Source organism: Equus quagga, chromosome 2, assembly GCF_021613505.1.
Source record: "Equus quagga isolate Etosha38 chromosome 2, UCLA_HA_Equagga_1.0, whole genome shotgun sequence".
In the NCBI taxonomy this organism is placed as follows: Eukaryota; Metazoa; Chordata; class Mammalia; order Perissodactyla; family Equidae; genus Equus; species Equus quagga.
Genome location: NC_060268.1, coordinates 168397847 through 168414179, shown reverse-complemented (window position 1 = coordinate 168414179; position 16333 = coordinate 168397847). Strand labels below are relative to the sequence as shown.

The 16333-nt window shown below is 33.7% G+C and overlaps 1 protein-coding gene across 3 annotated transcripts in view; it reads right to left on the bottom strand.

The window, feature by feature from the left end:
* The window catches only part of ATRNL1 (attractin like 1), a 730944-nt gene that overhangs the window by 594844 nt on the left and 119767 nt on the right, over positions 1 to 16333 (bottom strand). For all 3 annotated transcript variants that reach the window (XM_046649411.1, XM_046649419.1, XM_046649424.1), the window contains exon 10: positions 4576 to 4730. In XM_046649411.1, coding sequence (XP_046505367.1) covers positions 4576 to 4730 — 155 coding nt within the window. The remainder of the gene's footprint in view (positions 1 to 4575; positions 4731 to 16333) is intronic.

Here is a 16333-nt window from a genome sequence, read left to right as displayed (position 1 = left end):
ATATGATAATAAATCCTACACAACTATTATGAGAATTATGTTATAAAGCACGTGTAAAGTGCTAAGCACTATAGGAAGCATTTGACAATTGTTACTTCTCCCTTTTCTCAAAATGAAAGATCACTTTTTCCTTTACTTATTGGCCTCTTTTATAAAAAAGAAGAAAGTACTATTTCTTCTATATAATAGTATATTATAGAAAGAAAAAGAACATTTTGAGCAAAGGATACACTAAAGCTTAAAACAGTCAACAGCTGGCTAAATTCATCGAAAAAAAATGTGTGAATGATTTTAAGAGTTTTTCTGACGAACAAAGAAACACCAGGTTCTCTCGGTAGCCAGGCAAGGGTGCTGCTTTCATCACAGAAGAGCCTAAGAGTTTAAGGAAGTGCATAGAGAGATACTGATTAGCAAAGAGAGGAACTAGTAAAGTAACTTCCAGAAAATAAAAATAATTATAAACACGAAGAACAAGCAAGTTGGAATTTTTCTAATCTTGCTCAAGTGTTCCAAAAAATTTAAATAATCACTTGTTTTAATTTGAAAATGCCTTTATGAAATTATGTGCCTTACAAAATTGTATCCATTATATACATACACATATATATCACTCTACAAGGTTGTACAAAAACACATATGCTGCGCTTCATAAACTAGTTAAGTGATTTTTAAAGGTATATTGAACTACCACTCCATTGTGTTTTAAAATGGTTAACCATACACATTATTATACATTACCAATTAAAATAATATTACTTCTTCAAATATGGAATTACTTCTCAGCTTTGTTTACTGAGTTTGTTTTTAAATAATCACCTATTGAGAAATTAAGGTAATAAATAAAACTCTCATGTTCAGGAAAATTTATTTTAAAAACTTTATTATTATTTTGATCTGATTTGAAGTTTCGGCCATTCTGCTTTCTACAAGATATATTTCTGATATAAATCCTACTCCCTAACCTATTCTGAAATAATCTAACTCAGGAAATTACATTTCATGTTTATACTCTCTTGTTGAAGAAAAAATATGACCAATGTATCTGAGTTGTCTTTCACACTGTTTCCAAATTCTATACATTCTCTTAACTCTTAGGTAAATTTTCTTATTGAAGAATAATGACTACCATTTATAACTAAAAGCATCATAATTATATGTTGGGCCTACTTAAAATTGTGTAATAGCTATTCATTTGATTGTTCTAAATTATTGTCTCAAAACTCACTTCAATTTTAAGGTATGTTTCAATTCATAAAAATGTCTCACTTGTAAATGTTGTAATCCCCAGTAAAAACCACCTGGTAACACTTCAGGGATGTAAAAAACAGACAATCTGACTCCTTTTTTCCCACTGATCCTAGAAAACTAATTTTTATGATAATGTTTACTTTCCACAGCCACATAGTTTCAAAGTACAAATACACCTAATAACATGAGATCAACTCAGTGAGACGTTTTTCCATTGCTTCTTTAGCCTCATTAAGTACTAGAAGATTACCTTTACCAGAAAGATCATGTTAATCTTGAATAAGGTGTCATGGTGGCTTTCTGAAAGCAATAAGCATACCACTAACAATAACAAAAATGTTAACAAAGTTTTCAGATTTAAAATCTGATTTCAAGCTAGGTTTACAAACTAGCATATTAAGTAATATATCATTCTATATGTTACAGTCAATCCTTTCTCATTCACCAGCACTGGCACTATTATCAGTTGCACTTGAGTCACTTTTTAAAAATATAGATGCCAGTGCCCAATCTAAGAGAATCCGATTAATCAGGTTTGGTTTTTTCCCTACAACCTTCCAAGGAGATGCCAAGGTACAGCCGTGTTTGAAAATCACTATCATATGCCTTCTACATCTATCATGTATAATATAATGAGAACTGTGAAGGCAAGGTTATATCCTCAAAGATTAATGATATTCACTATACAAAATTTACTATGCCAAAAAGGTGGAAATAGTACATTTTAGAGCAATGAAAAATTAGTACTGGCACAAATATTCCTATTTGTTTAAACATCACACAACACAAGGCAATCAGCTAAGTCTTCAGGTGCATTCCAGTTAAATGTGTCATAAAAGTCCTAGTGTACTGTACTAAAGAGAACAATTAGCAACATGACCTTTGTTCTCCAAAACACATCTATTTTCCAGTTGGTCATTATGCAATGGTTGTATTTTATTTCCACAAAAATATACTCCATAAGGAAAGCAATTATTTTGGAAGACATTTTCTGAAATAGGAGAAATACTTTTCCAAAGAAAATATTCCAACATTTGATGCTACAAACTCAGGAGAATAAATACATATTTTAGGCAGGGGGACTTTATTGGGAACTGCATAGAAATACTCAAATGTTATAAAACAAAACACTTTTATCCTTTGTTGAATTATATGGTTGCTTTATATGTTTTTGTTGTTAGTGTTAGCACAGGGCAAAAAAAAAAAAACCCGTATGTTAAAATGTAAAACTGTTTAAAATGCTATTCTTCCTCCAATCTGAACAATTTCCTTGAAAAATGAAACTGATACTCGCTTCCATCTTTCCACAGCATTAAGAGACATTACTAAACATAAGGTGTCTGGTAATTTATTGCCAAAATTAAGAATATACAATGAACCCAACCAAACAGCATGGTGTAGTCAAGTGGAAAGATTACCAGAAATTTTAGGAGTTACAAAACCTAGACCTATCAGTACTCCCTGCACGGCTTTGGGCCAGTTCCTTGTACTCTGGCTCTGCTTAGCACTCTGGAAATGGGTTTAGTAACATCTTGTTACAAAGCTATTAGAGAGGTTATAGGCACTGTGTATAAAGCCCTTAGCACAGTACCTACCTCTTGGAAGACACTTAACAAGTAATAGTAATTAGAATAATGATAATCTGAACTCTTTCTCTTTCTCTGGGAAACTAACACCTCTAAGATTTTTTTCACCTCAGTAAACTTTTTTTGATACATAAAACCTAAAATACGATAATCTTGAACAATACAGAAGAAATAAAAATAAATTTCCAATATGTCAGCTACAAAATACCTCAACATTAATTTCTTCATTAAAGTATAGACATTGGGTGGAAACTCCTTGAAGAATCTTTTGCAAAAGTTCAAAATCTCACTGTATGGATTTTTAACAATAGCAATAAAAATTCTACTCTTTTCCTAGGATTTTTATTCTTAGAAGGAAAACAAACAAAACTTTCATTTGCCTCCAGAGAAATAAGCTTACTGTCTCATTGCCATAGCCAAACAACTTGTTGACAGGCCCAGCCTGGCAATGACGGATCACAATAAACCAGCCTAGATTAAGTACTTCATTTAAACCATTTTTCAGGATCTTAGGCATTGATTTATAAGCCTTCTAGAAGCCGAGACAATCCCATTTTCATTATGAATCATCACTTCAAATTATTAATGCAAAAAGGTAAAAACTTAACTATTTAGAATCCAAAAATTCTAAAGACAGTGGATCTTTTTTAATGATAATCACAGATAGTCATAGCTTAGTGTTAAAAAGCATGCTTAACTTCATTACTACGAATTTCTTTCCAAACAAACTTACAATAGTACAAAGATCAAACTGCTTATTAATAGGCATAATTTTCTTTATATGCTACCACTTGAAATAATGTTCTGAAGTAGATTATGTACTTTTATGATATTTAAGAGCAAAAGTATAATTCTTACATCTATTAAATGTGTTATTCTTTGGTCTTTTTTATTTTTATTTATCAAAATGCTTCTTAATAACTTAAAATTGGTATATTACTTTATAACAACAGTAAAAGGTGCTCATAAGTACTGCTACATATATTTTAATTATCAGCTAGTTTTTATCTATATCATGAAATACAGAGAAAAAAAGTTTTCACTATAATGATCTACTGGGTAGCTAAACTAAGTATTTCAATAAATACATTCATTTATTATTTAGAAATTGATAAGACTATAGATAGCATAATTAAAATTAAATGAATTGTATAGATGCACTGTATTTCTGGTTCTCTGGAAAAGATTCTTTTTTCAGTTACCTCCATTCCTAGGTATGTTCTGGATTCCATTTTGTCCCAACATCTTATTTCTTTAGCTCTACTGTCTCTATATTCCTTTCTCTAGTTCTATGAGCTTCAGTAAGTATATCTGGTATGTTTAATTTAAATGCAACTTTGTTCATATTCACTAACTCTAAAATGCTTACATTCCTACCATTTGTAATTTACATAATTTGATAGTGCTCCGTATCTACCGATTATCAAAACTAGTATGATAACAGTCAAACACAATGGACTGATACAGTGCTCACGCAGGGATACAATGCATAAAAGCCTTCAAAAAGGACATCAAACCTAGACTTGTTAATTTCCCTATCTCCACCATTAAGTCACCCCAGTATTTCTGTTCTGGCCCTACGCTACTAGGTGCTGAAATTAAAGAGAATTCCACTCATAATCTGTCACTGAATTTATCTCTAAAATGACATATATACATGCTGTCAAGTAATGTATTTGAGAATCTCTACATGAAAAATTTCTGATATTTCCTACTTTGTACAATCCTAACAGATACATACCTATGTCATATGCCAGGAAATCGGCAGAAAAACATTTTGCACCGTTACTCAAGGAAGTGTCATTATGGGTATTTCCTCCAAAAATAAGCATAGCTCCATTGATAAGAACAGCTGAATGAAGGTATCTGGCAAACCCACTTTCTTTCAAAATAGTCCTACAGGATAAAATTTAAAAATGTATTACAAAGGATAAAAAGACCTCCCTGATTTTATATATATTATATAAAGGGTCTAATTTGCACACAGAATTTTCCTTGGAGTTGTGAAAATAACATGCTTTATTTTTTTTAACAACTCATAAATGGCCCCTAAACTTCAATATTTTTAAAAAAACATTTTGAGATTCACAGTATCTTAAAATGTTTTGAGGAAACACAACATGAAACATAACTGTTAATGATTTTACACTAATTTATATCTTGAATTTTTATTTCATTTATAAAAGTAGGAAACAAGTTTCCTTAAAACTAGAGGACCGATGTACCAAAGTAAATAAAAAGTAAAATGCAAGAAATTTACTCTGAACCATATTCAGTTAAAACTACATAACTCATATGGGTCCCATGATACACCTCTTAAATTTTTATTTAAGTATAATATAACAACCATAAATGTGTACATATCATAAGTATAGAATTCAATGAATTTTCACAAGATGAATACAACTAATTAACCAACACTGAGTTTTTTTAAAGAGTATTACCACTATTCTAACAACAAAGATTTGTATTGTTGTCTTTGTACTTTACAAAACAGAATCATATAGTTTGTATTCATTTGTGTGTACATTCTTTTGCTCAAGATTATTCTTGAGATACAGCTGTCCCTTGGTATCTGAGGGGGGATTGGTTCCAGGACCTCCACAGACACCAAAATCTGCAGATACTCAAACCCCTTAGTTGGCCCTCCATATCCACAGGTTCTGCATTCATAGATTCAACCAACCACAGACTGTTAACATAGAACATGGTTGAATCTACGGCTGTGGAATCCATGGATATGGAGGGCCAACTATGTCTCCATATTGTTGTGTATAACTGAAAATCACAATGCATTTTTGAGAAACATTAAAATTAATATGTGTTCTTTTAACTAAATAAAGTGAACTCTGAGAGACAGTACTATAAATATATGCTCACAATTATATTTCACTTGAAAGAACTGATACATAATAAAGGTGCATGACAATATGAATCAATGCTTTACAATACTCTAAATAAATCCCTGGTACAAATAAAAATATCAGGATGCAAACATAGTATATACAGTATAGTTGGTAAGATATATATAGTATCTCAAAAATCACGTATTACAGGGGCTGGTCTGGTGGCGAAGTGGTTAAGTTTGTGCATTCTGCTTCAGTGGCCCAGGGTTGGCCGGTTCAGATACTGGGTGCAGACATGGCACCACTTGTCAAGCCAAGCTGTGGCAGGCACCCCACATATAAAGTAGAGGAAGATGGGCATGGATTTTAGCTCAGGGCCAGTCTTCCTCAGCAAAGAAAGGAGGACTCACGACAGATGTTACCTCAGGGCTAACCTTCCTCAAAAAAAAAAATCATGTATTATAAGAGCAATTAATGGTTTAAGAACATGGACCTGACTTTCAGAATGGCAATATGAGGAGTTCTACAAACACTCTCCCCAGGGAAAGAACTATAATTGGTCAAAATTATAAAAAACAACCATGTAAGGCCTCAGAAAACTTTACTAAGAGCAACAAGAAATAAAGAAATATTTACTCAAAAATATCTACTAAATTTCAGCAAGAAGAGCAACAGTTCATGATATTTGACCCAATATCTGTTCCCATCCTTCTACACAGACACACACACACACACAACCAGTTCAGCAAGACAGACATTCAACCCCAGAAGTGTAAAGCCAAGAACAAAGAGCTCCTCCATCCCTCAGCTCCGAGTCCAGGCCACTGATAGCTAAGCAGGAGACGCAGACTGCCAACACTTCTCACGCCTCCCACCTCTGGGAGGCAGAAGCTCTATTCAAGGAGAAAGCATAAGAGGTCTGAGTACTCATCCTCTACCTAGCCCCCATTCACAAGGTGGAAGCTACACACGAGGCATGGCAGGCTAACACAGGACTAAAAAGTCTTCACCCCACTTCACTCATGGGGCAGAGGTTTTATATCCCAAATCAAGTGAGCTGAGAAGAGCAAAGCCTACCATCCCCATCCAGTGCCCTCATATTAATACAGTGGTGTCACTCCAAGAGGAACAGGCTACTAAGCCCACCTACAACTCCTAAGCAGTGGCACAGAGGATTTCTCCCACAGCGAGAGGCAGGTTAAGAAAAGCAGAGTTCCAAAGCTCTCCCAAGGGAACTGACTTCATCTGGAACAGGGTAGGAAACTTCAAGGCTTAAGGGCACTCTCAGAAACAATGTAGATTTGGGTTGTAATTAAGAGATAGCTAGGAGCTCCAAGAGAACAATAAGCTGAAACAAAGACCAGATACAAGTTCACCAGAGAGAACCTGGGGAAAAGACAGCTAAGAAGAGCCCTACTGGGGTCAGAACCTCAAAGACTGGTCTCAAGGATTACCCTTGAAAAAAGGCTGAAATCGAATTCAAATACACTGTGGAGCAATTTATGCCCCCAGAGCATTGTTGAAAATAATAGAGCAATCAGACAGCACTTAGTGAAGGCTACCAGGTGGATGTGATAAAAACAGAGGCAGACAGCTTAACAGAAAGCTCAGCGGAAAAAGTCAAAGACAGCCCTGCTAAAACTACTGTCACCCCAGGGTGATTGTGTGCATCCCCAGGCTGCACCTTCTGAGGAGCAACATAAGAGGATCCACTTGGAGGAGGAAAGAGACCACTAAAAGAGTTCAGCCAAGTCACGGAACAAATAACACATCAACAGTCCCAGAGAGGGAGGGAAAACCAGGATTCAGAGTTGCTACAATATATTGTCTAAAATGTCCAGTTTTCAGGGGAAATTATGACATAGGAAAGTGTGACCCATACATGAAAAAAAGGAGGCAACAGAACTGCCTTTGAGAGGACCTGAATGTCAGATGAGGTAAAAAAGACTTCAAAGTAGCTATTATAAATATGTCCAAAACTTAAAGAAAACAAGGTTTAAAGGAAAACATGACATTTTATAAAATATAAAATATCAACAAAGAAAGAGAAATTACATTAAAAATGGAAAATCTGGTGTTGAAAAGTGTAACACTTAAGTTTTAAAATTTACTAGAGAAGCTCAGCAGTAAATCTCAGCAGGCAGAAGAAATAATCAGTGAACTAGAAGATATATCAATAGAGACCCTGCAATCTGAAGAGCAGAGAGCAAAATGAACAGAGCCCATGAGAAATACACAACACCATTAACAGCAACAAGATATATTTACTGGGAATAAGAGTGCAAAGGAGAAAGAGGTAAAAATTTTTCAAAAAATAATGGCTGACAACTTCCAAAATTTGATGAAAAACATTAATATATACATCCAAGAAGCTCAATGAACTCCAAGTAGGAAAAAACACAAAAAGATCCACACTCAGACATAAGTAAAAGTGTTGAAGCCAAAGAGAAAGAGAAAATCTTGAAAGAAGCAAGAAAAAGATGGTTCTTTGCATACAAGGGGATCCCAATAAGACAAATAGCTGACTTCTCATTATTAATAATAAAGGCCACAAGGCAGTGGAATAACACATGTGAAGTACTGAATGAAAAAAAATGTCAGAATACAGAGAGTGATGTCAACAAGATGGCAGAATAACAGTTTCCTGTCCTCATTCTCCCACAGAAACACTGATTTTATCAACTACCCAGAGACCAGAGTACCTTTGTGGGAGCCCAGAAGCCCAGCAAAGAAGTCCTAGCACCACTTGGAACAAAAATTCGGAGAAGAAAAGGGTTGAAGAGGGTAAGAAGAACAGTTTCACTTTATCACATCACCCCCTCCCCCAAGGCAACACAGCTCATTGCCAAGAGAGACCCCTTCGACCTGTAATTTTTCTTATGGAGGAAAGTGAGAACATAGTGAGTGCCTGGCTTTCATAGCCAAGCGAGATGACACCCAAGAAGACCACCTCTTTCCCACTCCATAGAGAACAATGAGGGGATTCGCAGAGGAGGAAAAAGAGGGGTCAAAGCAACCGGGGCACAAAACTGAATAAAGGGCCAAGGTTTTCACTAACTACCTCATAACTCCACCAAGAGGCTCACCCAGGAACTGCAGAGGATGCATCAGCTGCAGAATCACCCCAACTAGCACATGCATGCCCCCGGCAATCCATAAATCCCTCCCCCATGTAGCCAGCACCCCACACACACACCCCTGCAGACAGCACACTTGAGCTTCTGCAGATCATGCACGAGCACACACAGATAGCTGGCTCAACTGTGTTGCACTGGCAGAAGCTGCATAGCCTTGAACAACTCTGGCACTGTTCTAGGGAAAATAAATGGGAGGTTCCCAGCACTGGGCCTGGCTTAGTGGGATGGACAAAAATATAACATTCAAAAGATATAAAAACTCATAAAACTCAATATAAAAAAAGAACAACCCCATTAAAAAATGGGTAGAGGATCTGAATAGACATTTTTCCAAAGAAGATAAAGATGGCTAACAGGTACATGAAAAAGCGCTCAACATGCCTAATTATCAGGGAAATGCAAATCAAAACCACAATGAGATATCACTTCACACCACTTAGAATGGCTATTATCAACAAGATAAGAAATAACAAATATTAGTGAGGACTAGAGAAAAGGAAACTCTTGGCACTGTTGATGGGAATGTAACGAACATGACTGGGAAAACAGTATGAAGGCTCCTCAAAAAATTAACAGTAGAACTACCAAATGATCCAGCAATTTTACTTCTAGGTATTTACCTGAAGGAAATGAAACAACTATCTCAAAAAGATATCTGTACCCCATGTTCATTGCAGCATTATTTACAATAGCCAAGACATGGAAAGAACCTAAGTGTCCATCGATGGATGAATAGATAAAGAAGACGTGGTGTGTGTGTGTGTGTGTGTGTGTGTGTGTATATATATATACAGGGGAATTTATTCAGCCATAAAAAAGGAAAGAAATCCTGCCATTTGCAACAAAATGGACAGACCTTGAGAATATTACACTAAGTAAAATAAGTCATACAGAGAAAGGCAAATACTGTATGATCTCACTTATATGTAGAATCTAAAAGTAAACTCAGAGATATGGAGGACAGATTTGTGTTTACTGAAGGTGGGTAATGGGAGGTGGGCAAAATGGGTGAAGGTGGCCAAAAGTTACAAACTTCCAGTTATAAGATAAATAAGGCCTGGGGATATAAAGTACAGCACAGTGATTATAGTTAACAATACTACACTGCATATTTAAAAGTAGCTAACAGAGTAGACCTTAAAAGTTCTCACCACAAGAAAAAATAATTTGTAACTGTGTGGTGACGGATGTTAACTAAACATATTATGGTAAAAATTTCACTATATATTTATATATACACACACACACACACACACACACACACACACATCAAATCATTATGTTATACACCTAAAACTAAGACAATGTTATATGTCAATAATATCTCAATTCAAAAAATAATAAATAAATACATGAATAAATAAAACTTAAAATAGATAAGTGTTGGTGAGGATGTGGAAAAAAGAGATCCTTGTACACTGTTGGTGAGAATGAAAATGGGATAGGCAATTTGAAAACAGTATGGAAGTTCCTCAAAAAATTAAACATTGAACTACCAAGGACTATCACACGATCCAGCAATCCCACTTCTAGGTATATATCCAAAGGAAATGAAATCAGTATTTCAAAGGTATATCTGCACTCCCATATTCACTGCAGCATTATTCACAGTAGCTGAGATATGGAAACAACCTAAGTGTCCCTCCACAGATGAATGGATAAAGAAAACATTTTATATATATAAATGTATATATATGTGTATATATATATATATACATAAAATATATAAATTTATATATTTAATATATAAATATAGAGAGAAAATAATATATATATATATTATTATCCCACCTTAAAAAAGCAGGAAATCCTGCCATTTGTGACAACAGGTACAGAGGACATTATGCTAACTGAAATAAGCCAGACACAGAAACACAAATACTGTATAACATCATTCATATGTAGAATCTAAAAAAGTCAAACTCATAAATGCAGAGAGTAGAATAGTGGTTGCCAGGGGCTGGGGGATGGGGAAATGAAGAAATGTAGGTCAAAGTATACAAGTTTTAGTTACGCAGGATAAATAAGTTATGGAGATCTAATGTGCAGCATGGTTACCATAGTTAATAACACTGGATTGTACACTTGGAATTTGCTAAGACAGTACATCTTAACTGTTTTCACCATACACACCACAAAAAAGGTAACTATGTAAGATGTTGACTACGCTAATTAGCTTGACTATAGTAATCATTTCACAGTACATATGTATCTCAAAACCTCACATTATACACCTTAAATATATATAATTTTTGTTTGTCAATTATACCTGAAGAAAGCTAGAACAAATGTCAACGAAGAATCTTACATTCATAAGACTATTCTTCAAAAATGAAAATAAAGTCATTACCAGTTGAATAAAAACTAATAAATTTGTTGGTAGATTTGTCGTATGAGACACCAAAGGAAGTTGTTCAGTCTTAGATAAGTTATTCCAGTCCAGGGTGCTATCAAAGGCAATTATGTAATTATAAAACAAAGTATGAATACATATTTGTTCTCCTTTCTTTTCCTAATCAGTGTGAAAAGCAATTTTTATAAAACAATTCATATATAATTGCATTGTTGGGCCTATAACATATAAAAATGCAATATATTTGAGAATAACAGCACAAAGGGATGGATCGAAGCAAAGCTTTGTTGAAGGAAGGAAACAATGCCAAAGAGTAACTCAAATAAACAGGAACAAATGAAAAAATGTAAACAAAAATATTCAGTAACAAGATTAACATAACAAATATATATTTGCTCTCCATCTCTTTAAAAGATATAAAATTTATATAAAGTAATAAGTATAACAATATATTGTTGAGTTTGCATCATATATGGATGTCATATATATAATTATAATACCACAAAGAAAAGATGGAAGAGAGAATAGAGCTATGTAAAAGTAATGTTTCTATACTTCACTGGAATCAAGTTAGTATAAACCTGAGGTATATACTGATAAGTTAAGATATATAATAAGCCCTAGAACCAACACTAAGAAAGTAAGTCAAAAAACCATATTTTAAAAAAATTAAAGGAGTTAAAATATTATACTAGAAAATATTTACTTAATGCAAAAAAAGGAATAAAAAGGAATAGAGTAACAAAAAGACGAGAGATTTAAAAAAGAGTAAAACGACAGACATAAACTCACATCAAAATAACATTAAAGGTATTAAATACACAAATAAAAGGCAAAGACTGTGAGACAGGATAAAAAAATAGGTATCAACTATACGCTTTTTACAGGAGACACTCTTTAGCTTGAAAGGTAGAAATATATTAATAGAAAAAAGATATCATGGCAGACAATAAACATGAGAAGTTGGAGTGGCTGTAAAAATATCAAACAAAATAGACATTAAAACAAAAATGTTCCTGGAATTCAATAACAATATTTTATATTGATAAAAGTGTCAGTCCATCAGGAAGATATAGCAATTTTAAACATATACAACTTTACAACAGAACCCCCTACAAAAATGAAGTAAAAACTGACAGAATTAAAGAGAGAATTAGATAAATCAATAATAATATTAGCAAACTTTAATACCTCCTTTCAAAAATGGATAGAACAACTATGTGACAAACAAGGAAACAGAAGACCTAAATAATATCATAAACCAACTAAACCTAACAGACATATATAGAACACTATAGCCAACAACATCAAAATACACATTCTTATCAAGTGAACATGGAACATTCTCTAAGACAGACCGTATGCTACGTCATAAAACAAGCCTCAATAAATTTGAAAGGATTGAAATCATACAAAGGATACTCTCTGACCACAATGACATGCAATTAGCAATCAATAATAGCTATTTGTGAAAATCACAAATATCTGAAAATGAAACCACACTTTAAAATAACCAATGGGTCAAAGAAAAAAATCACACATGTATTAGAAAATACTTTGAGATGAGTGAAAATGAAGACAAGACATATCAAAACAAATGGAATACACTAAAAGCAGTAATTTAGAGGGAAATTTATAGTTGTAGACATATGTATTTAAAGAGTAGAAAGATGGAAACTCAATAACTTAAACTTCCACCCTAAGACTCTGGAAAAAAGAGCAAACAAAGCCTACAGCAGGAAGAATGAAGGAAATAAAGATTAGAACAGAAAATGATATAATATAGAATAGAAAAGCAATAGAGAAAGTCAATAAAGCCAAAAGTTCTTTCTTTGAAAAGATCAAAAAGTTAACAAACTCTTAAATACAATGAACAAGAAAAAAAGAGAGAAGGTTCAAATTATAAAAATCAGAAATGAAAGAAGGAACATAACCACCAATTTTACAGGAATAAAGCATTATAATGCAATACTACACAACTGTAAGCCTTTATGAAATATACAAACAACAGTATGAAATGGGCAAAATCCTAGAAAGATACAAATTACCAAAACTGACGCAAGAAAATCTGAATAGACCTGTAACAAATAAATTGATTGAATTAGGAATTTTAAAACTTTCCACAAAGAAAAGTGAGAGTCAGATGGCTTCACTGGTAAATTCTACAAAATATTTAAAGAAGCTTAATATGAATTCTTCACAAACTCTTCAAAAATACAGAATAGGATGGGACTCGACTCAACTCATTCTATGAAGACAACATAACTCTGATACCTAAACCAGACAAGGCTATCACAAGAAAACTACTTTTATGAATATAGACACAAACATCAACAAAATACTAGCAAACCAAAATCAGCAATATATAAAAAGGATTATACACCATGATCAAGCAGAATTTATCCCAGGAATGCTTGGTTGGTTTAACATCTGAAAATCAATCAGTGTAATACACCATATTAACAGAATAAAGGAAAAAAACAATGATCATCTCAATAGATGTAGAAAAAACTTTTGACAAAAACCAACACCCCCATCACGATAAAAACACTCAACAAAAAAGAGATAAGAGGAAACTTCCTCAACTGATAAAGACTGAATGGTGCCCCACCCCCCAAAAATACACCCATGTCCTCATCCCCAAAACCTGTGAATGCTACCTTATTTGGAAAAAGTGTCTTTGCAGATGTGGTTGAATTAAGGATCTTGAGATGAGGAGACCATCCTGAATTATTCAGTGGCCTAAATCCAATGACAAGTGTCCTTATAAGAGACACCCAGAGAAGAGAAACAGGTAGTGTAACTGTGGAGGCAGAGACTGGAGTGATTCAGCCACAAGGCCAGGAATACTGATGGCCACCAAAAGCTGGAAGAAGCAAAGAAAGGAATTTCTCCTAGCACCTCTGGAGGGGCACAGCCCTGCCTACACCTTGGTTTTGGATTTCTTGCCTCCAGATCTGTGAAAGAATACATCTCCATTGTTTTAAGTTACACAGTTTGTGGAATTTGTTATGGAAGCCATAGAAAACTAATACAAAGGACATCTACAGAAAAACCACAGCCAACATCATAATCAATGGTGAAAAACAAAATGCTTTCCCCTACAATTCAGATCAAGACAAGGATGTCCGTTCTTGCTACTTGTATTCAACTAGAGGTCAGAAGCAGGGAAATAGGAAAGAAAATCAAATAAAAGGTATTCAGATTGAAAAGGAAGAAGTAAAACTCTTGTTATTTGCAGATGGCATGATCTTCTATATAGAAATTCTAATGAACTTGCAAAAAGCTATTAGAACTAATAAATGAGTTTAGCAAGTTTGGAGGGTAAAAGAACAATATACAAAAATCAATTGTATTTCTACACACAACAAAAAATCCTAAAATAAAAATAATAAAAGAATTCAATTTATAACAGTATAAAAAGGGGTAAAATATTTAGGAATAAATTTAACCAAACAAGTATAAAACTTATACTGTGAAAACTAGAAAAATATTGAGGAAAGAAATTAAAGATGGCCTAAGAAAATGGAAGAATACCCCATTTTAACGGATTGGAAAACTAAATATTGTTAAAATGACCATACTCTCCAAACTGATCTACAGATTCAACTAACTCCCTATAAAATCTCAGCTGGAGTTTTCTTTTTCTTTTTTTTTTTGAAATTGACAAACTGATCCTAAAATTTATGTAGAAATTCAAGGGACCAGAACAGCCAATTCGAAGAAAGGAAAAAATACTCTCTTCAACAAGTGGTCCTAGGACAAGTGGATGTTTACATGCAAAAGAAAGAAATTGAACCCCTCCCTCACAATATACACAAAAACTAACTCAAAATGGATAAAAGGACTAGATTTAAGAGCTATTAAGTATAAAACTTTTAGAAGAAAATATTCCTGGTCTTGGGTTAGGCAATGAATTCTTAGATATGACATCAAAAGCATGAGGAACAAAATATATAATACATAAATTGGATTTCATCAAAAGTAAAAATTTTTGAGTTTCAAAGGACACTGTCAATAAAGTAAAAAACAACACAAAGAACTGGAGAAAATATCTGCAAATCATATATCTGATAAAGGACTTGTATCCAGAATATAGACAGAACACATAACTCAATAACAGACAAAAATAAAATTAAATAACAGGCAAAGAATCTGAATAGATATTTATTTAAAGGAACTATATAAATGGCCAATAAGCACAGGGAAAGATGCTGAATATGAATAGCCATTACAGAAATACAAATCAAATCTATAACAAGATACCACTTCATACCCACTAGGGTGTTTATAATCAAAACAATGGACAGTAACAAGTGTTGGCAAGGATGTGGAGAAACTGGAATCCTCAAACACTGCTGGTGGGAATATAAAATGGCACAGCCCTTTGGAAACCAGTCTGGCAGTTCCTCAAAAGTTTAAACATAGGGTCACTATATGAGCTCACAAATCCACTCCTAAATATATACCCAAGAGAAATGAAAACGTATCTCCACACAAAAACTTGCACACAAATGTTCATAGAAGCATTATTAATAATAGCTAAAAAGTAGAAACAACCCAAATGGCTGGATAAATACAAATGAATGGACAAATACAATGTGGTATATCCATACAGCAGAATATTTTTTGACAACAAAAAGGAATTAAGTACTGATACAACATGGATAAACCTTGAAATCATGCTTTTACCTATGCTTAAAGAAGTCAGTCATAAAAAAAATACCACATATTATATGATTCTCTTTATGTGAAAAGTCCAAAAGACAAATCTACAGAGACAGAAAATAGAATAGTGCTTGCCTAGGGCTGTGTGTTTGAGGTAAAATGGAGAATAACTACTACTAAGTATGAGGTTTCCTTTGGGGACGATGAAATGGTTCTAAAATTGTGGTGATGGTTGGACAACTCTGTGAATACACCAAAATCCATTGACTTGTACAGTTTAAATGGGTGCATTCTGTGGTATAAGAATAATATCTCAGGAAGGCTGTAATAAAAGAAAGAACATTGGGCTTTTGTAATAAATCACTATAGATGGCTTCATCTAGCAATTTAACTTCCCATTCTCTCCTAAGCCTTTCTGGTTGCAAAAGAAACTTCAGGATTCAAAATTATTCCACTATGTTAAATATAGAAGACTTCCAAGTTGAACATTTTTAA